At 37.0% G+C, this 26,345-nt stretch overlaps 1 protein-coding gene across 2 annotated transcripts in view; it reads right to left on the bottom strand.

Annotated features, from left to right (window-relative positions):
* The window catches only part of Utx (Utx histone demethylase), a 247,578-nt gene that overhangs the window by 218,167 nt on the left and 3,066 nt on the right, over nt 1-26,345 (bottom strand). The window contains exons 1-3 of one of the 2 annotated variants that reach the window (XM_083115211.1): nt 24,868-24,920; nt 19,061-19,127; nt 3,784-3,979 (exon numbers count right to left, since the gene is read on the bottom strand). In XM_083115211.1, the coding sequence (XP_082971337.1) occupies nt 3,784-3,979; nt 19,061-19,127; nt 24,868-24,905 (301 nt within the window). In that variant the 5' untranslated portion in view covers nt 24,906-24,920. Of the gene's footprint in view, nt 1-3,783; nt 3,980-19,060; nt 19,128-24,867; nt 24,921-26,345 lie in introns of those variants that run through there. The other variant, XM_083115210.1, reaches the window with a different exon arrangement.

The raw sequence follows: 26,345 nt of genomic DNA, 5'->3' as shown, positions 1-26,345 counted from the left end.
AGTCCCTTTCTTTTCTAACGTTCATGTCTTCATCCCTCCCTCACATACGTGCCTCTGGGTGATGCAGTGACCATACCAAGAAGAGGCCTGGCTGGTGATAGACGAGACAGGAGAAAAGATGTGGCAACACTTTCAATCGTTGCATGACTTGTGGTTTCAGCAGGAAGAGGGGTGAGATAAGGATGCAAAACCGTGGTGAACTCTCTAGTTATCTTGGGTGATATAAATTACTAAATTTTACTATAATTATGTATTATTTGCCAATCATTAACTAACCCCACCCCCCACTCAGTTACCGTTCAGTTTCCCTTAGCATTATTAGGGGAAATTAATTTTCTAAAACTTGATAAACCTATTACTGGCTAAAAAAAAAATTTCAACTTTTTTCGTGAAAGTTTGGATTTTTCATCTACTGATACTCCTCATATGTAAGAAATACAAAATTTTGATGATCAAGCAGATTTTCATAGTTTTTTTAATGTATTAATGGTAAAAAATACACACTACTGCCCAGAGTATGATATATCATACGTTACAGACTATTAGAATAGTTCTGTCGATTGTAACACAAACTGAGATTCTTTGTTCATAAAACACAATAAACATATTGATTTTATTTGCTGTATTGTCATTATAGAACAATTGCAATGGTAGAATTGGTTATTATTTTATGAAAATACACGTTATCATGTGAAAACAATATTATACACTTCATGCTGTTTGGAAGGAATACTGAACTGATAGATCAGCAGTTTCAATGAGTAAAAAACAAAATAAATTTTACGATGTAATCCAACATTACACTTTGCACACTCAGTGCATATTTGCCGCACTGCCCACTGCACACCATGACAATGTTCCTCACGAGCAAAATGATCTGTGCTATCGTATCTCACCTATTCTGATACCAGAGATGATGTTTTTGTATGGATTCTCCTGGGATAATCGAAAGCAGACCCACTAAGCTATGCTAAAACTAATGCCTTGTGAATTCAAGTAGTAGCATGTCCTGTTCTATAAATCTGAAGCGTAAAATCCAAAAATGGGTCAGCCCTCCCTGACGGTGCAGTGGTAGCGTCGTCGCTTTGTAATCAAGGGGTGCCAGGTTCAAAACCCGGTGGAGGAACATGGTGGTTTGGATCCCACTTTAAGCTGTAAGTCCAGTCCCGATTAGTCTTACTGTGCATAAAGTGGACTTAAAACACCAAATCAATCTAAAAATGGGTCAATAGCATTTCCTGCTTCTTATGCGAATGTGATAGGTTCCCTTCAGCTTATCAAATAAATCGAAACCTCCCATGTATCAACTGTACTCTGTACCAATCCTGAATGCATTCTGAAAGCATTATACTTCAAGTTGAGGAGGGAATATGAAAGCGTTATTCAGGCTTTTATTCGTCCAACATCTATTTCTGTAACAGAATTTTGTGACACCTTTGGACGTTTCACTGGTCTGAGAAAATCAGCATAGAGTACATTTTGTCCATCCTCATTTGGAGTTTCAACCAAGTCCAGTGGTTCCACTGATTGATTTGGTTTATTTTGCTTCACATTTATACCACTTTTGGCTAATGGCGAAGATGAGAATGATATGATGAAATTGAGCTCACAAACATGACCATGCCGGGATTCGAACCCTGGTGTCGTAGCACACTGTGCTAACCACTCTGCCATGGAGGTTGGCACAGCACAATCAATTTCACCAGAAACACTAACTTGTAAGACCCCACCAAGTCTAATCTAGGATCCTTCTCTTCTTCTAACACATGCAGAATGATGCAAGTGATAAGCAGTCAGCAGTAGTACTCCTTAATGTCCAGTGTATGAAATATCATACACTCTTATCAAGCGTCTCCTGGAGCATATGTACAGACATAACTCAACAAAACATAAAGTGAAGAATACAGCCAAGAGTGGTCAGTTACATTTCTCTAGGATGTATTCTGGTATTTAAGCAAATATGTGAGCAAGAAAATACCACAATGCACAAATATATAAAAAATATAACAATATTGTTTAGCGTATGAAATATCACATGCTGGGCATTTATGGATTAAGATGGATTCTAAGTGTGAATGTTTAGCTACCGTTCTTCCACATAATGGTCTTAATGATTGGACTGAGAAAACATGGAAAAGTAAGGGAATTTTGTTTTTATGAAGATGTAGACACCCTGTCAATATACATATTAGATTTATCCCTATTAAGTATTATTTGCAGTGGTCGATAAATTTTCTTCAAAGCTAGGTGCCAGCTCTGAAAATCAGGCACCGGGAAACCACATATTAGCAATTGTGCATACTACAGTATGTTTCAAAAGTCGCGCAATCCAAACTTTGAAAATGTATATCATGAAAATCGTAAGAGATATTTACACCGGGTTTTTTGCACTAAACTAATTCTGTAGGCTATCACTGGGTTCATAAATTTATGTTAGCATTTATCAAAATAAAAGCAATTACATTATTTTAAAAAATGTTGTTAATTTGCTGAAAACATCTGAGAACTGATTTCCAACAATAAATACCAACTCTTAAACAATTTGTGGGATCATTTGTGTTTGACTGGTTGTAAAACAGTTGCTTTGTGAGGTACAGCAGAAGCAGGGCATTTTTATTTGAAAACCTCTTGCACATGAGTGTAAGAATTCGTAGTAAAATACTTTTCAGCAATGCACACGCACTGGTCCAATGAATATACCATGCTGAATCAATTAAAAAAAACAGGCACGGTAGCGACGAAAGTGAGCGAAGAGAATTCAATGTAACCAGGGGCAGCATAGGATTCTCTCGAGAGTCCAATTTCGGCACATCATCTTGATTTACGATTTTTCACGTTGCATGCGACTGTTGGCAATATTTCGACCTGCTAGTGTTGCCATATACGGAGATATGTCCCAAAAATGGCACTTTTCACTCAATCCATAAAATCGCCAGTCAAAAATTCATCAAATGTTGCACATGACCAATATTGGTCGCAAATGACAGACTGACATGGCATCAGTCATGAAATGTCTAATTAAGACCCTTCGATAATAACCCTTACATATTGTTCTTACTCATAAGTTCATTTCTGGAAAAAATTGAATGCTGCTTTCCGTCAGTTATTAATTTATATAATTTTCTGTACGGAGTGACTTGATAATTTTAAGCATTGAAAAATATCTCAATGGATGAGGCTTTATAATGCAGAAAACCCGGTGTAAATATCTCTTACGGTTTTCATGATATACATTTCCAAAGTTAGGCTGTGCGACTTTTGAAACACTCTGTATAAGATGGTGAGCATCACGGTATTCAAAACATCGCTAAATTATTTGATAAAGCAGGAAATGGGGTGTTGGGGGACAAAGGGTAAGAAATAGTTACGGACTCTATGGAATGTTCACAACCAACGTTGATAAAAAAAATCATTTGCTAACATATGCTGTACTGTAATTTGAACTTACAGAATCATTAAAATTTCGTACATATTACAGCAAAAGATCACAGTCGCCAGGCTGAAATGTATAGTCGCCATGGCGACCTGGCGACCAGGATTTTTCGAGCCCTGATTATTTGTATGAAGTACTGTAGAAAATGCCTAGTTCAATGAGCTGAATTTTGGGACTGGACTTACAGTTTAAAGTAGAATCCAAACCACTATGTGTCTCCAGCAGGTATTGAATACAGGTCCCTTGATTACAAGGTGAAGTAACCACTACAAAACTGGAGAGGCCTAGTGTCTATTTGAGGAGTTCCGGTAAACTCAATGGTGAAAAATTACATTCATATTTACACTTACCTTTTGGGTAGTCCTCAAGGAGAAGGTGGAAATGCCCCAATTTGCAATATGTTTTTGGCTCAATGTTGATTTCTTTCGTAATGGGCTTTTCCTCATTATGCTCCCCATTATTGTTGTTATCTTCTTTTCCAAGCCTTTTATTATGCTCCTTTTGACTTTGAGCCTCAACAATCATACGCTCCAAGTACTTAACAGCCTAGAAAATAAACAGAGAAATTAAGATTAGCAACGTTCTGTAAATTATAAATTATGTCATGAACATAAAAAATGCAGTGTCCCCTGACACTGGACTAGGTTTTTGTGATTTTGAAAAATCTGACATTATCAGTTTATTAAATTCTCAAATATTTACACAGGTTTTCCAAGGATGCAGTTAAGCTTTCAAATTGGGATAATATTTAAATATTTTTGAAATGTAACGTGGAGCAGTTTTACAACTACTTCTCCATAAATAGTCTTAGTGACATGTCCTTGGGGTACATTGCTGGTTCTTGGTGTAATTACAAAAAAATCACACTTTAAAACATCATTAAAAAAGTTATAAAGATAACAAAAATTACAGGCACAGTCTTATCATGAGCATTAACTCACAGCTACTATAATTGCTTTACTTTTTTATGATCAGAAATTTTCTACATAGGTAATGGTTAGGCAGTACTCAAAACACATTAGCCAAGTATGTAATGTACTATACATTTTAGACAGACATGTCCAAGTTAGGGAGGGATATTGAAATAAACTGAAGATTCATGTGTCATATTCATTCAATTACACTGCTCCACACAACTTAAGGAACACCAAGGGATTATGAGAGCAGCAGAGTATTAGAGAATATTTTAAATCTTTAGAATAAGATTACAATAAAGTATCTCTTTTGCACATAATCGTCCCAAGTTTATTTAAGCTTTGTCACACTACACTGGCATACGTAGAGAGGGGTTCGTGAGGCTTCAGCCCCATCCAAAATTGAGAAAAACAACATTTTGCGTTCATATGTTCGCAATTTCCGTGAAACACTTGGTTCGGAGTTGCTGTTTGTGGATGACAATGCTCGCCCGCACTGTGTACATGTTCTGTCGGAATTCCTGGAAACAAAAGACGTGATCTGTATTGAGTGGCCTGAATGCTCACCGGACCTCAATCCTATTGCGCATGTTTGGGATGCTCTTGATCAGGGCTTATGAACACTAATAAGTAGGGAAAGGAACTTTAGGTAAATAAATGTTTTTTCTGCGATAAGATACAGACCCTCATTTTTGCCAAAATTCTGATCATAGCCTTATATGTCAACACAGCAAATTTTATTTTACATAAAAACACATATTTTCCAGTTTTCCGTATGTAAATACATATTTTGCGAATTTTCATTTTAAATACATAAAATCGCTCATTGACTTCATCTACCTCGAAATCCTCGAAGGAAAAATGTTTATTCTCCGCACCTCTTTCATATCGAGAGTGCTAGGTTTGTTTTGTCTTTGAACACGCTCGCTGGCAGACTTCTGGCGCCTCGCCTACGATCCTATTGGGAGAAAATATCTGTAAGTAGCTGGGGCTGGCTACACGTAACGATAGCAAGGCTTTTTAATGAAGCAATGCAGCTATTGTGGCCGGAAGGCATAAAATTTGACAATGTTCTTCTCGTTATAGATGCTGCAGCTTACATGAAAAAAGCTGCAGTAGGCCTTGCCGTTAGCTACCCCAAAATGGTGCACGTTAAATGTGTGGCTCATGCGTTGCATAGAATATGTGAAAAGATGAGAGCTCTTTATCCCAATGTCGATAAACTGGTTTCAAATGGGAAGAAAGTTTTTATCAAGTCGCCTAGAAGAATAGACATTTTTAAACAAAAATGTCCTGAGGTTCCCCTTCCCCCTACACCTGTAGTTACGCGATGGGGCACTTGGTTGGATGCAGATGTTATGCCCAGAACTTTGAAAAAATTGTATCTGTTGTAAATGATCTCGACAAAGAAGAATTCTGCAAGAACTGTTGATGGAGCCCTCCTTAAAAGTCGAATTGGCATACATCTCAACAAACCTGTCCATTCTCTCTAATTCCATATGAAAGCTTGAATCATCCGCGAACACTTTGGCAGCTTCCATTGGTAAAGTCCGTATAGTAGAAACGAAACTGCAAGAACTCACTGGATCTAAATGTCTAAATGTACAGAATTTTTTTGGAAAAACCAAGGTTTTCAAACTTTGTGCCAAATTGCATGTGTTTTGGAAAGTGAAGTAGAGGAAGAGGAAGCTTTGGAAAACTTAAGCGTTAGTGACATTTCGTGATTCAAATATGCAAGAATTGTTTCTTGTGACGTGGAGCGATCTTTCTCACAATATAAGATGCTTTTTAGAGATAATCGTCACAGATTTACAATGGAGAATTTGGAAAAAACTATGGTGATCCACTGCAACTCTTCCAAAAAATTGCTCGCTAAGAGGTAATCATTTAGAAACTAATTTCAGGTGTTTAAAATGCATGTTATAGTTTGTTTTTGTTACCAAATGTTTTTATTTTTGTCACATATTTTCCTGTTTTTATCACATATTTTCAACATTTATGACACATAAAAAATAAATATTTCTGAGTTTTTTAGCACATAAAGTTCCGTTCCCTACTAATAAGGTACAGATGCAACATGCTACGAAAATGACCAGCAATACTGCAAAATGGTACACAGGGTGAACCCTGTTTTTGTGTTTGTTTCCTTCTCTTCCCTTGGTGTTCCCTAAGTTTTGTGGAGCAGTGTATTATTTATTTATGCCATCTTATTTTCCATGGTCAAGTTAACAGTGTACAGCACTTACTACCACTTAACCATGGTTAACATTAACGATGTTTTCTTGATACAATTTAGAGTACTGTATGTGTAGAGAGTCCCGCACCGTGGCATCAGGCTTTGGGCTTGCTCTACAGGATGCGTGCTACTTCAAGTCTCCTGGGGAGAAGCATAACAATTTTTTTTCCTGAGATTTCGGCCAGTGTATGGGATGGTTGCCACCCACCATCATAAGGAAATTGGGGAGCTACAAATGAGTAGCGCTACCTGGTAATGGAAAACCTACAACAATTGTCTAGGGATTAGTCATGCTGACCAACACATCCCCCCGTGACTAACTGGATGATCACCCACCTCTGCTGAGGCATGTGTAGTCGGTAGATAGACCTTGGCCCTCAAGGGCTGTTGCACCACGGGTCATGTTTTATGTATGGGTAGAAAGTAAATGCATGGTGGCTGTGGCCAATGGAACTAAACAATTGCTTGAAATTATGTAATAGACACTTTGCATATAAGAGTAGACAGATGAAAAAAGTTAACACAGAAGTCCAAGTCTGAGTTGCAAACCTGAAAGTATATTCCACCTCGTAAATAAACCAGTGAGAAACAGCAAGTAGGTAAATAAAGCTTGCAAGATTTGACTAAGACAAAATTTCAATTCAGCTTACTTGACCAAGAAAGTGGGAAATTGGTAAGAATTGATGATTCAGTTTATTTTACATCACTCTTTTGCCACATTTGGCTAACTGCGAAGATGAGGAGCAATGGTATGATGATTTCGATGAAGGGACATTCACAAAGACCACCTGGGGAAATTGGTAAGAAGCTGGCCCAGTCATTGGAAGAAGCTGAATTTTGGTCAGTTGTTAGAACACCACTACTAGTGCAAAATCCCAAAGCTCCTCACCCCAACATCAATTTCGCAGACTCTCAGTTATTTACTTATATCTCTGTAACCAATGGCTGTAGGCAGGTAATATATATTAGTATTAATCTTCCAATACTAAATGAAGATCTCCGCGCTTAGAGGTGACGAAGGAAAGTGTGGGAGGGAGATCGACAGTCGGTAGGTATGCCAAGGCCCTTCATGGGCTGTCGCGCAAAGGATTATTATATATTATTATTATATTATATAAATAAGATTCTGTGTAAGTTTTCGATAATGTCAATCGTTTTGCTGTAATTTCAAAAATAATCTTTAAAAACTAAAATTTTTAAAGTACTTTTTACAGTTTTTGCCTTGTAACCTATGAACCGATCAAATGACAAGAAATTGTTTCAAATAAAAGTTGAAGCCTAATTTATAAGCTTTACAACGATATAAGTTTTAATATATTTTAACGAAAGATACACCATAAAATGTGTCTCCAAATTGAGGATAGTGCACCAAAAAAATATGTCTTTATCACAGTCTGGAATCATTGACCTTTGATAAAAGCAATAGACTTGGTAGAATAAATTGTTATACCACTTGAGATATTTGGTCGAGTAGATAATCTTAATCTGCACATTAACGTCTGCCATCTTGAAAAGAGTCCACCAAATTAGATATTTTTGATTTGATATATCTCGGGGAAAAATACAAAAATTGTAGTTTTGTAGAAGAAACTCCACTACTTATAACACTTTATCTGAATAACGGCAAGTTGAAAGTCTTCATAATTCTCAAACCAAACAATAGTATTATTACATATTTTGTAAGGTTATGAAATGTTTTTAGAAGATTTTAGATGAATTGAACTCTTAAAATACTATTTTTTATATTTATAAATTTACCTGAAGTAACATTTAGAGAGAAATACGATTTACTGGTTTATACAATGTAATTTGATTTCTGAAAGTAGGTGCTATCGAAATACTTGTTTTATTATTTGAAAGAAAAACACATATTAATTGTAATTGATGATACAAAAATACTGAAATTTGCTTTACAAAATATTTTGACAAATTTCTCATTATATCGGTTCCCTTTTTGATTAGGTCTTCAATTTAAATCCCTCACATTTGGATATGTAGTAGTACAGGAAAGATTTCCCATCAACACCAAACACCTATATTCTATTCTGCCAATCTATGGAGCAAGAACACACACTGCAACACAGAAGGGGAGAAAGCGAGTGGCCGGAGCAATGTAGTACATGCTGATGCAAACAGCTGTTAATTGCAGTTTCTTTTTCCCCTCCATGCACCTTATTTGTACCAAATAAGCATGCCATTTAAAACAAGGCATTAATAAATAATAATTTTGTATATTATATATTTTGTGAGCTATATTCAATGCGTTAAGACTTGTATGATTGAGTATAATGTGTGTGTGTGTGTAGCCTATGTATGTGAAATGAATATATGTAGTTTGTGTTTAATATAATATTATGTATTATTTTATGTATATATGGTTGAGTGGAAGAAAAGGCTTTGTATAGCCTTAACTCTGCCATTTAAAGTAAGGCGTTAATAAATAATAAATGAAGGGCTCGGGTGTAAAACATGGTAAATGACATTTTGGAGTTACAATGTGCATCGTGTAGTCCATCATAAATGGAGTCAAATCGTACTCGGAAGTGTTTCGTTTCGTCAACAAATGACAGAGCTAGACATGTTGAACTTTATGGTATCTACCAGTTGTTTCATGTAAAGTATGGTAAGTAGCAAAGATGGAGGCGAAACTGCTGTTACTGAATTGCAACGTGTCTCAGAAAGTTGGCAAGTATTGAGGCAACAGCAAAGATGAGAACGAGTTAGAAAGTGTATATGATTCCTATAATGACCCGGAACATGTACCACCGACTAAGAATGAGGAGAATGAAGAAGTTGCCAATCAAAAATGCGACTAAAACTGTGCATGGCGACGTACATTCTATTTCATGTAAAATGTGGTATCTACTGTAGATACCATTGTTTACAAGCAGCAGTGCTCATGATGGCAGTTTCGTTTTAAATTTTACTCTCGTACCTGGATGTGAACTGCGATCTAGTAGAGAAGCACATACTTTTCTTCTACTAGATATAAATAACTGTAGTCACATAGAAATTTGTTTGATTTTTAATTGGGTATGTGCATTTAAGGCTGCTTTAAGATACCATGCCTTTCAAGCAACGTCAAAAATGTATTACACTTAAGGAATATGTAATTTGATCTGATTCATATCAATTACAACCTTAGTGACAATGAAGTTCGACCAGTCACAAATATAGGAGTGCGTTGTGAAAGAAGGAGAACACATGCATATGCTGAACATATTTTATTCAGCAGGCTACATGGAACAAAGGAAAACATAAATTTCCACTGCAACGCAGCAATGTATGGTGTCCACACAAAATAAAACATTTTCGTCCATCTACACGTGACATTGAAGTTCGACCACTGTTAGAGGGGATCCTGTTTACCATGCTGTGACGCCGCCCCGTCGGCGAATAACTGCGGCAATGCGTCGGGGCATGCTGCGGACGAGTCGTTCAAGGTATTCCACATCGATGCGGTGCCATTCCTCCTGCAGGCAGGCGATAAGAGCAGCCACTGTCGTGGGTCCCCTCTGTTGCACACGTCGCTTAAGAACACGCCACACATTCTCAATGGGCGAGAGGTCGGGACTCGATGGTGGCCATGGCAGAGTTCGCACGTGATGGCGAGTCAACCATTCTCTTGTCAGCCGAGCTGTATGAGACCTGGCATTGTCGTGTTGAAAGATGAGACGCCACCTGTGGAACAGGTGCCTTCGCACTTTGGGAAGATGCCGCTCCAGTATGCGTGTATAGGCATGTACATTCACAATGCCCTCACAGACGTGTAGTGGGCCAACCCCAGATGCCGTCATGCATCCCCATACCATCACTGACGCAGGTTTCTGTACCCGACGTGCATAACATTTTGCTTCATTCTGTTCTTCCTTCCGACGAATGACTGTTTTCCGTATTTTCCCGTACACAACATTGAAAATGGATTCGTCCGTCCACAAAACCCTGTTCCGCTGCCGAAATGTCCATCCCCGGTACATTCGTGCCCACCGTAGTCGATTGCCTTTGTTCAACATGGAAAGGAAGGGTTTACGTTTTGCCTTGTACACTCGGTAACCGCATCGCTGTAGGTAACAGCGAATGGTTCTGGTTGACACTTCAATGTGAAAGCGTTCTCAAGTCCACAGTCGTAATTCGGCCACAGAAACATGATTGTTGGTCTGGATATAGCGCCTAAATATCCGTAGGTCAAGCACACTCAGCAGGCGTTTTCGATCGGGGGCCTTACCTGGCTCTATAGTACCCGTATTTTGGTGGTGTTTGATGATGCAGTGGACGGTTGACTTGGGTAAGTTCAGTTGGCGCCCTATTTCCCGTTCACTGAGTCCATCCTGTTGCAACTCCACCACTCTTCTCCTCACGGTGTTGTCAATAGGTTTGCCCCTGGCCATGGTGATGATGCACTGCGGTTCCTCGGTGCACAGCACGCGCTTATATACGGCGGACTCCCTTATCGTGTCCCTGATGTCATGCTTCCGTCGAATGCGCCACTATCTGGAATTTTCCCGTATGGGTCTGGTGCCTGGTCGAAGTTCAATGTCATGCGTATAGTTCCCCGTTTTCGTTCTTTACGTGACCTTGGGTGCAACATGCTGGGATCACGATTCTTGCCTGCTCACACGCCTCCTCTTACACACATGCGTCACTTCTGCGGGTCACCCATTCCACCGCCTATGCCTCTGTGCATTTAATCACGTATTCCTTTCTGGTCGAACTTCATTGTCACCAAGGTTGTATTTGGAACAGTTTAGTTTTTTATAAAATATTTCTTTCAGAAATCTGTAATGCACATTTTAAAAGTTATAATATTTTTATGGTGGAACTAATAAAGTATTTGTAATTTAATTAACTTTTGTATTTATGACATGTGTGACATTGATGAATGCAAATTATTTTATTGTTGATATTGCAAATATGTCTTCTTCTTGGTTCGAAATTAAAACTATTCAAAACTTAAGCCCTGTGTACATTTGAAATCATTCTTAACAAACATGTCAACTTAAAGAAAAATACAACAAAGTTACAAGGTCAAAATTGTGTCTTCTTAGATTTGGTTTATTTTACTTCGCTTCTTGTGTCACTTTTGGCTTATTTGCGAAGATGGAGATGAGCGATGATATGATGAAATTGATGAATAAGCACTCAAAAACATCCATGCCCAGGCAAGGATTCAAACCCGGGACCGCTGGCATCGTAGCGCAATTTCCTAACCACTCCACCACGGGAGCAGGTAATTGTTATCTTGAACATAGAGATTTAAACTAGGGATGGCCGTTTCGAAAAAAAATCGTTTTTCGCTTCTTTTTCGAAAAAAAAGTTTTTTTTAAAAAAAATAGTTTCTCATTTTCGAAAAAAAAATAGTTTCTAGTTTTTGGAAAAAAAAATATTTTTAGTTTTTGGAAAAAATCTATTTTTCGTTTTTCGGAAAAAAATAATTTTAGTTTTTCAAAAAAAAGTTTTCCGTTTTTCGCTTTTTTGTTTTCCGAAAAAAAATTCGTACTTCCACTTTTCATTTTCGAAAAAATTATTTTTAGATTTTCAATTTTTCCAAGAAAAAAAAGGCCATCCCCATTTTATGTATAAGTTGCTTATTGAATCAAAAATCTAATATTGCCATTGTATGCAATTTGGATAGTTTTTATTGAATAAAATTGTTATTATTAAAGGCTAGGTAAATGTCTGTTATATCGGTATGTTCCGCAACGGAAGAAAGGACCCAAAAGAATTACTCCTAATGTGAAAAATCGAAGTTATTTTCGTGTAAAAAGCATAATGGCACCTTCAACTATGTTCCGCAATACACAATTGGTAAGTACGAACCACTTAAAACTGAAAATATCCGATTTTAATGTGTCTCCGATATAACAGACATTTACCAAGGCTTTCATTTTTGTGTTACAAATTGTTATAGTTGCTATAAAAAGTCTAATGTCAAAATATTATTATTGAACTGACATCACAAGTTAGCTTGAATAAAGTGTTATCTGATCACTCATTTTGATAATAACCCTTGCATGTAAAGCATGGTAACTACAACAATTCTTTGAACAACCCTCAAACAAATCGCATGTAGCACCACAAAACAAAAAAAAAATACGGATGAAATATCATGTTTGTATGATAGTAAACATACAAGTGAATCATATTTGCGGTAAATAATTTAGAAACTTATTTTAATTTGTAAATCAGATTTTTTTCAAACATCAACTTTCAATATCTCGAAACCTGCATTTTGTCACTTACCATGTTTTACACTCGAGCCCTTCAAATAATAAGAAGGAATTTGGCTTTTTCCAGGATTTATATCTACCCTCTTCCAACAAAAACATCACCACGCTTTTGAGACTGTCATTTCAACGTGGAGCCTCCCAACATGAAGACACTCTTATTGTCTCCATATAGTCATGGATGTCTGGAAGGGAGGAGGGGGGGGGGCACCCTCTCCCAGAACATAAAGGTTCACCTAAAAATTATATATTTCACACATAATTTTACTTCAGCCACAGTAATTTAAGTTAATTATTATAAGGGTGTTGTAGGAACATGATAATTTCAGACTGAAGCAGCGTTTTTTTGAGGAGGGATTACTATTATGGGGAAAATATGCCTCCTTTGTCCCCCCTGGAAAAAAAATTACCTTGCTTGCCCCTCCCTGGAAAAAATCCTGCGGACATCCATGCATATAGTTGTGGCCAGTCCACATTTTGAATTTTGGCTGGTAGCATGCAGTAATTGGAACTGTCCTGGTTTCAGAAGATTTATGGTTTTTTGAGTGATGTCAAGCCCATGTCACATCACGTGGATGAGTTGAAGTGATATCAACTCAATTGATTGAATTGCTTTATTTTAATTCGCTTCTTGTCCCACTTTTGGCTAATTTGCGTAGATGGGGATGAGTGATGATATGATGAAATTGATGAATGGACACTCATAAACATCGATGCCCAGGCCAGGATTCGAACCCGAACCCCTGGCGTCGTAGCATGATATGCCAACCACGCCGCCATAGGGCCGGCTGATATCAACTCATCTGAGCTAATGCAGTTCATGTCAACACCAGGCGGTTTCTTTACTTGCAAGTTCTTAACTCATCCGATCTTGAAGGCTGAAAGGTTCTGAGCTTAAGCCACTCATTCACTCTCTAGCATTCTTAAGCCTGAAGGTTAAGCCTTCCATCTGTACCTATCCTGGGCAAGATCAATCCAATCCTTTCCATCCTTACAGATTTCCTTTAGGCCAATCTCAACTATATCCCTCCATCTTCATCTTGGCCTTCCTACAGGTCTTTTTACCATCAACTTTCACAACAAAAATCCTGTAAACTCTTCTTTCCTCGCCCATTCGTACCACATGGCCTGCACACCTAAGTCTTCTTGATTTCATTATTGTAATAATACATGGACATGAAGGTATTCTAAATTATGTAACCTTCTCCACTGACTTGTCTCCTCATCGGTTTTAGGTCCAAATATTTTTCAAAGGATTTTATTTTCAATACTCTTAATTTATGTTCCTCTTTTAATATAATGGACCAAGTTTCACATCATGTTCCTGCATCACCCTTCCAATAAACATAAATTACTGTGAATGAAATTAAACATATGTGTAACTTTTAAGATTATGGTAACATACGTTTTCCAGGGAGGCATGCCCCCCTCTTCCAACCCTTCCAGATGCCCATGAACTACACACAAAATTACTGTTTTGTATTTTTTAACTTTTAGTTTCTTAGATATTATGCAAGAGGATAAAAGTTTATGAAGAGAAAAGTGTTCCGAGATTAAGGCTTTTCGGATATGTGTCATGAGGATATAAAATTTCTGTATCATTAAAGGGTTGTTATCTTAATTGTAAGTGTCCTTGTTGTCAACCCAGCTCTGCTGAATTCTGATGGAGGAGTACAGTGGTCCTTGGATACCTCAATGGCTGACAATATTATGTACTTGCTGGTGATAACAACAGAGAAATCATAAAAAACACCGTAAGCAGTACACTGGATGTTCCAAGTGTTGAATGGAAAATCTTGCATACACTACATTATGCCAATGTGAAGGATATGATTTTGAGACTTGATCAAAGAAGGGAAACAAGCTTATGACAAATCCATGACAAAATATTTTCTGAATAATTTTCTTTATTTTCGTATCATCAATTACAATGAATGTGTGTTTTTCGGCAAATTTAAAAATACAAAAAAATAGTATTTTAAGGGTTTAGTTTGTGTAAAGTCTTCTATAAAACATTTCACAACCTTACAAAAATATACTATTGTTTGGTTCGAGAATGATTAAGACATTCAACTTGCCGTTATTCACATAAAAATTACAAATAGTGAGTTTCTTCTACAAAACTACAATTTTTGTATTTTTCAAAAATAGATTTATTGATATAGCTATTATGAAAGCTTACAATATTTAGATCATTTCTGGCAAAGAAAAAAACGGAAGTTGACTGTTCCAGAGATATATCCAATCAAAAATACCCAATATGACAGACTCTTTTCAAGAAGGCGGCCGTCAACACACAGAATGCAATTGGCTACTCGACCCAACAAATCTTAAGTGGTATAACAATATCTACCAAGACTATTGCTTTTATCAAAAAGTCCATGATTTCAGACTTAACAACCGGTCTGCCACTTTTTTTGATCCTCAATTTCGAGACACATTTATGGTGTATCTTTCATTAAAAAGTATTAAAACTTATATCGTTTTAAAGCTTATGAATTAGGCTTCAACTTTTATTCGAAACAATATCTTATCATTTGATTTGTTCATAGGTTACAAGGCAAAAAAAAGTAAAAAGTACTTTAAAAAATTCACTTTTTAAAGATTATTTTTGAAATTATGGCAAAACGATCTACATTATCGAAAACCTACACATAATGCTATTTATAGCCCATCTAATTTTTTTAAAAAATATTAGTACCTGCCTACGGCCATTGGTTACAGAGATATAGGTAAATAACTGAGTCTCTGCGAAATTGATGTTTGGGGGGAGGGAAGCACCGTGGGGAGGGGATTTTGCTCTACTAGTTGTGTTCTAACAACTCACCAAAATTCAACTTTTATGGAATTATTCCCGACATACCTTTATTGACTGGGCTATTACTCAAGTATCCAAGTTCTTGCCAATAAGATATTTGGTGAAAAAAATTTTGTTACCACACAAGTGAAATAAGTGTAGCATTTTTCTCTCTCACCTAATCCTTATTTCTTCCCACCAGAAAAAATCCACAGAACCCACTCACAGTGGCAATACATGCGGTTTACAATGATTTTTCAAGTTTAGTGCTGAGGTGAGACTTGTACACATAGGGGAACAAGGAAAATGGGTCTCTTTTAGAATTAATCCAGGGACAACAACATTGGTTGTTTTCGGAGACAAAGAGAATAAATCATAAAAGGACCAACCTCAGCTGCCAGCCATGGAACAAGTGATGGAAAGTTATGAATAGATACAGATAGTGGTTTGCAGTGTGCATCGTTTTGCAGAAAGCTCGGATAGAACAGCCAGACATTTTCTTCTGAAATTCTGGACACTTAGCAAGCCTTTGGGCTGGCTGGCTAGAACCCATCAGCATTCTTACTGGAGCTAGACCATATTTTGTTTCAATTCCAAATTTTCGTATTGATCTCAACACATCTTCAAGAATGGAAAAAAAATTGAATCATGGTTAAAATGTATGAAAACTTGATCACGTTGGTGAAATAGCCATAAGTTTCTGGCAGCTAAAGTTGGAAGTCCTGATTCTAACACCACTTTACTTCAAAGAAAGTTCCATAAGATCAGTCCCCTCTGTTACAGAAGTAAACAACCATTCCTCATGTCAGGTTGGAGTCCATTATATCCTCCCCTCAAACCTTTCCCACCAATAATGCCCAATGGTAACACTGTTGAGTCTTGCTTCCATGTTAATAAAACATTAAAATGCTGACCAAGGAAAATTTATTGCAATAAAAATAATCACTAAAAACATAACGTTTCTACCCTCTAACAGGGTCTTCTTCAGACGAAGCACAATAATTTGATGAAAGATCCAACCATCATCTTACGAGGGTCATCCAGAAAATAAAGACCGTTTGGTTATACAAAATGAAAAACACAATATTTATTGGGAAAAATACAATTCTGTTACATACCTGAAGCTTCCTTCACTTCTCTACATAATCACCTCCTAGCTTCAGAATTCCCATGTTCTTCTGCTGCCAGTTCATTAAGCCAGGTGGTCACTGCATTCTCCAACTCTTCATCACTTCCAAAACGTTTACCGCCCAGAAACTCTTTCAGCTTAGGGAAAAGGTGGAAATCGCTAGGAGCAAGGTCCAGACTATAGGGTGGATGATCAAAAATTTCCCATCCGAAATTGATCCAGCAATTCTTGAGTTGCACCAGCAGTGTGAGGGCAGGCATTGTCGTGCAGAAGCACAATTCCTCCAGAAAGCATTCCTCGCCGTAATTTTCTTAGAGTCTCACAATAACGATTTGCATTGATCGTAGTGCCTTTTGGCGGAAATGCGAGAGCGGACTTTTGTTGAATGCAGTGTCCACCTGGCTTAATGAACTGGCGGCAGAAGAGTATAACATGGGAATTCTGAAGCTCGTGCCCAGATACGACAAATGTTTAAATGTAGGAGGTGATTATGTAGAGAAGTGAAGGAAGCTTCAGGTATGTAACAGAATTGTTTTTTTTCCAATAAATATTGTGTTTTTCATTTTGTATAACCAAACGGTCTTTATTTTCTGGATGACCCTCGTATATATACACTCCCAGAACACAAAAAAAATGGGACATGACATAGAATGGGAGAAGGCTAGGAAGATAGGGAGGGAGAAGAGAGGACTAGTGAGGAAGTGGAAAGAAGCCAAGGAAATAGAGAAAAAAGTAGAGGAAGAAATAATGAACTGGAATGGGGGACTGAAAATCAACAAAGAACGGAAAGGAGTGTTAGAAAGGAAGGAGGAAGAAAGAAAAGAGGAGGGAAGGAGTCCAGGAGATAAGGAATCTGTCCACATCCAGAGCTTGAGGAATTGATAAGGCACAGACTCTCACCAGGTACCTGTCAATTATCTGTCAGGAGGTTCCACACTCAGGAATTCCTGACAGGAAATGTTCTTTGATAAGGACTGGTACCTTCATGTTTGTTTTGTGGAAACGTTATACGTTTTAGTGATTATTTTTATTACAATAAATATTGCCTTGGTCAGCATTTTAATGTCTTATCAATAATACCCATTTTAGGTACCGACAGCTCTTGTCAAGTTCACATGCAGTAAATGACATGTTGCCATTCAGTTTCTGGAGCAAATTTACAATACCGGACCCCTCCCCGATTTTTGCAATATTTCGCATTCTCACTAATTGAGGCCTTCTAATCACGAATTTGAAGTTAAAATGGTCACGTGTAGAAATTGCAAAATAAGGGGGTCCGTGATCGCAACCGACAACCGACAATGCACAATTGCTCATTATTTGTCGCAAGATTTTGCATTTCGAATACTTAAGGAACGAAATATATATTCCTGACATTACCACGACCCCAAATTTTAACTATGCTTGCCTAACCTAACCTTACCGTGAATGGTTCGTGGGGCTATCCGCCAATGTTTTTTTGGGTCTACGCATGCTTGGTTTTACGATCCCAAATTTTAACAATGTTTGCTTAACCTAACCTAACATAACCTTACCGAGAATGGTCAGTGGGGCTATCCATGAATGGTTTTGCGCTAATTGTGATAACGAACCGATAAAAAATCTTATTTTTGTAGCACTTTAATGGCAAACGTTCTTCATCGAAGACACCATTTACGTATCCTGCAATTTTACGATCGATGTCTTAGCATTACACTTATGGGAGTATTACTTTACCTGTTCTCTTGGGAATATGAAAGTTCCGATGGCATAGAAAAACACATAACAGGAAACAGGCCAGGTTGAAGATTTTGTTTGTTAGGAAAAATCGAAACTTACATTTGATTAGCAGCAAGTTGAAGTTGTTTGTCCATAAGGTGTCATGGGAGTCTACAAATAATTATTCATTATATTTTTTCGTATCTAGCTTAATAATGAACTTAAAAAAACTGCTCCCACTTGCAACATGGGGAGAAATTCATACTCTCTCGTGCTGTGTTTTCTTTCTTTCAGTTATGAAAAAAGTGCACACCTGGTGCAAAACAAACACTTTTGACCTTAAGAGTGCCCCAAGTTGTGTTATTTGGACCTTTACAAAAGGTAGGGGCAGTGACAACTCAAGAAGGGAAGCATGGGATGATGGCACTGACCCAGAAAAGCAGCTGAAACTTTATGGACTCCCCGTTGTACAGGGGAAAAAATTACTATCAATATATAATTGTATGATCATTACCACATAAAATTCTGCATTAACATTAACCACTGGTAAATAAGGACTAACTTTCAACCATATACAATTACTACTAAACATTTTCGTACACTAAATTCATCTTTTAATATTCACTTACCTTGAGCACAAGAGTTTTCTTCTTAGCTTGCTCAGGATTATTAAGTTTCAGAAATCCAAACTGACGACTGAAATAAAAAAAGAATCACAATATAAGTAATGTACTTTCATAAATATAATACAAGCAAAGAAGCCAATATATAAAACAATTTTTTTAAATTTTAATTGATTGATTTAGTTTTATTTTACTTCGCATTTTGTGCCTCTTGGCTAATTTGCGAAGATGGGGATGAGTGATGAAATGGAGGAATGGACATTCACAAACAACCAAGCCCGAGCGGGATTCGAACCCGGGACCCTTGGCGTCACAGTGCGGTGTGCTAACCGCTTGGCCACAGGGTCCGGCTTAAATTTTAATATTTGGTAAACTTTTTTTCTTCTTCTAAATTGGGTAAAAACATAATGTAGCCATCAAATGATAAGGGATAAGTCTTACAACTGATAACTAGAGCTCGGATTTGTATGTAAATACATATGCCTTTCCTTTATAGATACATACCTTGAACAGGAAAATGTCAACGAATTATATAACTGACATGATATAGCATAAGTTTTACGTTACATATTAGCTAATTTACTTTACATAAAACAACATATTTTGGTATTTTTTCCTATCTTGATCCTTTTTCCTTTATTTTCTCTCTCTGAAACATGAAGAAAATTTGTAGCTCATGTGATGTCATATTTTCTAATCAATGAGATGCTTAGTGATTATGAATTGACTGCTAAGTTGACAGACCAAAAAAAAAACCTGCTATTCATCAAAAGATGTAGGAGTTTCTCTCCCCCTCCTCCCCTTCTGGTTATGTATTTTCGTTTCACTTTTAGGTTTAGGCAAAGCACCTAGAAACTTGGCATTGGTGGAGAAGAAAGCTCCTTTTGTACATAACGAGTTACACAATCTGTTCCCTTGTACAAAAGTAGTTATGTATTTTCATTCAATTGTTCCTTCTGTAGATGCTTCTTTTTACAATTTGTTTCGAAAGTTACAAAGAGCTCTCTTACATATTTATATAGCCTATTATACAATAATTTGTGATGTGAAAAGTAATTAATAGTTGACAAAATTTGTTTGTTAAATATGTACACGTTGCTGTGCTTTTTTCTAGTTTATAAATTTGACACAAATTTTAATTTGAACAATTTATGTCCTTAAAATTATGTCGAATATGTTCAAATAAAATAAATGTCTAGCAGAATTCTTGAAATGATTTTTTAATATTACATATTCTTTGATACTATACATTTAGCTACATATCCTTTTGATAATACATATTTAGGTACATATTTTATGAATTATTGTTACATATTTATATACATATTTTGCACTTCGATATTACATAAAAATCCGGGGTCTACTGATAACCAACACTCCTGCTTCCTTTTTACCTTCTTAATGTTTACATCATCTAATCAACTTTTAGAAATTACTAAAAACAAGATTTGTTTCCAAAAATTAGAGGAACAAGGTGACAGTGGAGACTGGAAAATTTTGCACTCTGCATGAAGATTATTTTTAATATGAACGTTGTCTCTTGATTTTTTTAGCTCATGGTGGTGTGTTTTAGCAAAGTAATAAGTGGTTGTATGCGGTACAATTTATCATATCAAATGCACCATTGCTGATAGTAATTTTATGTCTTTGTTAGGTATAATGATGTTAGATTTTTGATTGCTTTAATGGCAAAAAAAAAAAAATGACAACAGCATGGTGCACTGCTCCGGGATACAACAAATCAGATGGACCCCAGGTGCATCGCCTGATAATATTCACATGAGCACGTGAACACTCATGTATCTTAATTACGTACATATTAAATACAGACACACATATTTTTGTTCGAAAAAATACTATGTTTGATGTACGAGTATATACACAAAATTTACTCTGACACGACTTATTTCATGTCTGATAACTTTTTTAGATAGTTGGTAACACTGACTCCTACGGTGTTCCATGGAGGGCGTTGAACACAATTGCTATGCATGTTGCATAGAGCTGACAGCTAAGGGGCTGTTGGCCGCTATACCCCGAACATGTTCACTTCGCTGTGCGAACACTGATGCAAGCGACAATACTTTTTACACATACACAATATGAAATATTGTCTCAAGATTAGGGTCAAGAGGTACGAGTGCAGCATATACAAGGCATGTCTAAGGGAACTCGGAAAGGTCTGTGCTACATAGTTGCAAACTTTAGCGACAATTTGCTAAACCTGGTGGATTTTAAGGGGGAGAGGGACAATTTCCCCTAGGTTCTCCTTGTATTACTTCAAATATAGCGTGATTTTGGGGGGAAATTGTTGAAAATAAATTGAGCTGTTATTCTCACTTTTTCAATTGAATATGAAGTTACAAGGGAAAGGAGTGAATCTGCATTTACTACAAAAACATTATAGTGAACACTCGTATGCGAAAACAAACCAAAACAAAACAAAACCTTTATAATACAAAGACAATCCGCACACCATCCGTGAGTTAAAAGAGAGTATTGTACGAGAAATCGGGAGAATTACAGTAGACGAACTTGCACGTGAAAATGTCAATTTCCTTCGGAGATGCCAGGAATGTGTTGCAGCAGAAGGACATCATTTTCAAAACTTTCTGTAGTCAAGGTTAGTACACAATATGAAAACTAAATTTAATAGCCGACTCTAGCGACCATCGCGGACCCGTTCACCGGGAAAGACAAGCGCTGATGCCGGGCTGCTTGCCGCAGAGTCTCGTAGCGAATGTCAGAGGATGCTCTGTATGTCCATTAGAGATATGAAAACTACTTTTCCTTTCTCTCATTGCAACTTTGCAATTCATACCATAAGAATAAACTGACATGAAGAACAGCAATCAATAATTCATATGGACAACCAACCAAATGTAAAGAAGGGAGAGCTCGGTTAAATTTCATCAGATTATTATCAAACTTGCATTAAAAAACAGTAAAACTAAGCTTTGGGTTTTTGGGGTGGGGGAATATGTTTTTGAAATACTTATACACTGAAATAGAGAAGTGTAATGAAAGTAAGTTTGTTTCATATGTAGTCAGTCAATATGTAACATGACTAGAGACATGTCCCGGTCCTCCCATCGATATTACTTAAAAAACACCATTTGTCCCGTTTAATATAGATCTAGGAGTTCACTTGAAAACAAAATCTAAATTTCAGAGAAATTTCATGCTAAAAAAAACTAATCTTGATGGAATTTTTAAACTATCGTGATGGGAACACATTGGCAAAACAGCTGGACTACAGCGGCATAGTGTCCACTTAAGGCTTGTAAGTCCACCTTACAAGCTGAAATTATTGAGGAAAACGTATTTCATTCCCGTATTGATTGCTTGAATACACATAGCAATATCAGACTTCAAGTAGAACTTTTAACAAAACAATTGAGGACTTGTTTTGATTCGAGTTGTTTCTCTGTAAGGCTTCTTGAGAGGACTTACGTGCGGTGAATGGAAGAAATTATTTGGATTCGCCCATGGCGGGTGTGTTTTCTTACGTAGTATCTTCTCAACCAATGACAGGGCGCCCCGATTCTCACGCACTGTAAGACGCATTACGAGTGGGTGCTATCTGGCGAGATTTCTGTCCCCGCTGCATCTGTTTGCCACGGTCGGAAGAGAACCAAGAAAATCGACGGAGGTGTAGCTAAGAAAACGGGTGCCATTTTAAATGTGTAAACTAACTACTAAGTTCTGGTTTAATGTTGGATATTACCTTCATTAGAAGCAGCGAAGTTAAAGATAAAAGATGAATGTCTGGCAATCCTAGATCCGGCAGTGCCCGCAAAGTTAGGCGCGTGCATCCCAGTTGCCCGTAATGTTAAAAGCATACGCATAATAATTAGCGTTATGATTTACATTTTTTTTTTATTTTTTTTTTACCTTTTCCTTTGACTAAGTTGCTTGATATGCTTTTCAAAATGTGCGCAAATATCGCAACCATGATAATGAGTAATATTTTCGAATGCATTTGTATTTGCAAATTGTATCCTACGCTTTTCCCACAAATGGCTTTTTAGTGAAAGAAAAAGAATAAAAATATGACATGGCCTTTCCAGAAGAAGAGTTTGTGTGCTTAACTAAGCTGTATGCGAAATTTGTCAATTGCTACCAGTTGAAAGTTGAGCTACAGGTAATTTATTCTGAAGCCGAATATCGAGTAAAGAGTGTGTATGAACTTCATGAGTACCCGCGTACTACCTATTTGAATGAAGCTGTTGAACAAGTGTACAAACTAACAGAATTCTTCCTCACTGTTCCTGCCTCAAGCTCGTCGGTGGAAAAGCAGTTTTCTGCACTGAAGAGGACTCACACATTTCAACGCAGCACAAGACTCAGGCAAGGAAATCTGACTTGGGACTGATATCCATTGAAAAGGAGCTGCTAAAGAAATTGACCAGAAACTCCTGATTCTACGACGACATGATGGAGGTGTTCAGACTAAAGGATCGTCGGATCGAGTTACAGTATAAGTGAGAATTTTCATTAAGTAATACATACATATGCTATTATTGTTAACATAGAGTGTGTGCATTTTATGTTTGAAATTGAGTATGCCCATGCAGGACTTACATTCAAATAGATTCTATTTAGTTAATATATCTTTGGGTTTTCTTTATCCAATATTCAGATCAGGTTTATCTAAGGAAGCCTTACACATTTCATAGAATCACGCAATGCCACTGCTGGACTGCGTTTCAAACACTTCATAACAATCAAAATGATCCATTCTCGTGGAAAATATTCGAACAGACATCAGTTTACTGTGTAAGTTAGCTCGTGTCACTAGTTGTATTGCCTTGATTATGTTCTTATTTGTAGAGCAATGAATAAGCATGACCAGGGTTCGAAAAACCCTGGTTGCCATGGCGACTAAAAATTTCAGCTTGGCGACTGTGATCTTTTGCTGTAAAATTGCCATTTTTTAAGTTTCAGTGTACGAAACTTTGAAGATTCTAAGTTCAAATTGCAGTACAGCGTAAGTTAGCAAATTATTTTTTTTATCAACGTTGTGAACATTGTATAGAATCAGTAACAATTTCTTACTCTTTGTCCCCCAACCCCCCATTTCCCCCTTACTCACATAATTTAGCGATGTTTTTATAGACTGATTGATTTGCTTTATCTTACTTCTTCTCCACTTTTGGCTAATTTGCAAAGATGGTGATGAATGATGAAATTGATGAATGGACACTCACAAACATCCAAGCTCAGTCCGGGATTCGAAACCAGGACCCCTGGCATCGTAGCGCAACGTGTTAACCGCTCCGCCACAGGAGCTGGCTCAGTTTCTTATAGTATCCACAATTACTAGTAGGTGGTTTCCTGGCGCCTGATTTTCAGAGCTGGCATCTAGCTCTGAAGAAGATTTTTCGAGTGTAAGAAGTGTAAATGTAGTTTCAATACAGACCTGCAACAAGAATTTAAATTCCTGCATCTTGACACCAAAGACAAAGCTCGCATTGTATGTCAGATATGTAGGGAGTTTATGAACAGTTGGTGAACAATAAAGTTGTTCTCAAGAAGATTGGTTCTGATAAATAATTCTGGCACTCTTCATCTTCAGCGCAGGACTAACATCACAGGTTAATCAGAAGGAACAAGAAACACTATGTAAGTCATACAGAGATTATAAAAATTAATACCTTTTGAAAATGGGAGAACATATTTAATTTATTGTTTATGATGTAACATTGATGTGATCCATAATTTAATAAATAATAATACTGTAATAATAAAAATTAATTTTATAATTAACCTAATCAAATTTTCATGGAAAAGAGGGGAGGGGTTAAACTGACCTGTTTGAGATGTCCCGTTTTTGGGTCACCCTAAACATGACTGACTTCTATAGGCCTACATCTGTGAGTTGGATGTTTTGCTTCACTTTTCATGAAATTACCTAGTTTCAGTGCAATTATTGCCCAAATTCACATAAAGCATCTTTGGATAGCTGACAGAGAAACCAGAAAAAGGTACTATTATCCTATGAGAGAAACAACTACGAATCATATATTTCGGACTTCTTTACATTGCTAACGTGTTATTTTCGAATGTGGAACATTTCCTAAAGTGAAATAATGCATATCAATGTCTATTTCTTAGATTTACGAGTACTTACTGTTACTTGTTGTTTCGAATCTGTAACACATTATGGCCATGATAGCGTACTGGTTTAGGGGGCGTTCTGAGAGTGTTTTGTCGATTTATGCAGTGTTGCAACCTCGTTCACTGGAAAATATCTACTTTCGTGCCCGGATTTGAAATTATGCTAATACGTCGCAAACCATTGGCGTTAGCCCCACAAACCATTCACGTTAGCCCCAAAAACCATTTTCCGTAAGGTTAGGTTAGGTTAGGCATGCATAGTTAAAAAAAATAATTAAAAATACTCGACACGGCATGTTCTAGTGAAAACACGGCGAGGCTGAATAATTCATATGGACAACCAACCAAATGTTGGGTTGCATCATCTTAACACACGGAACATTGCACTCTCGTGTAGAAAGTGATTGAAAGAGATTTTCGCAGAAAACAACACACATTCACATTAAAATGGATCAAATCTACATTCAGGAATTTCCACAACGCTAAAGAAAATGATTTCCGTAAGTACTTTCTAGTGTAAATTTGAAGGAATCCGTTTCCGTCATACGATAATGTTACCCAGAAAAATTTCAAACTTGATACAGATTGAAGAACAAGGTATCATTGTAAAGTGCATGCATGCAGCAAATTAGATTTTCATCTCTCCTGAAATAATTTCAAACCATCCGATTAATAGTCACTATTAGTTGAAACCTAAGATGCAGCATCCCACTCCACACACTCTCCCTCACAGAGTGCCTAGACATAAAACACGAATCAAGAGAACTCTCCACACCGCAACCCCCAGACTCTTGCTCATGCAACGTTCGGTAACAGTTCCGTTTGTTTTATAATTTTTCTTTTCAAATCCTCCTAGCACTAGCAAGAAGACTAATTACCGTAGAATTTTGGCAATCATTGTCACACGAAATTTGAACCTTCCTTAAAGTAATGAGGATTTCGAAAAACAGTTACTTATGTTGAAAAAAAAACTTAAAAATTATCTTACGCAACCATGCAAGTTTCCCATGGACAATGTATTTTCCGTTGACAAGCAACTGTAAGTATCGTAGACTAGTGGGAATCAATGTAGAAGTAAATCGGAACCTTAGTAGAATCCATTTAGGGACTTCATTTTAATGCTAAGGGAACCAAACCTGGCCTACATTTTGAACAAAATCTTAAGTAATCG

The sequence above is a fragment of the Lepisma saccharinum genome, chromosome 30 (assembly GCF_977018435.1).
Source record: "Lepisma saccharinum chromosome 30, izLepSacc3.1, whole genome shotgun sequence".
Lineage (NCBI taxonomy): Eukaryota > Metazoa > Arthropoda > Insecta > Zygentoma > Lepismatidae > Lepisma > Lepisma saccharinum.
The sequence above is the reverse complement of the archived record's forward strand: the minus strand, read 5'-3'. Positions and strand labels throughout refer to the sequence as shown.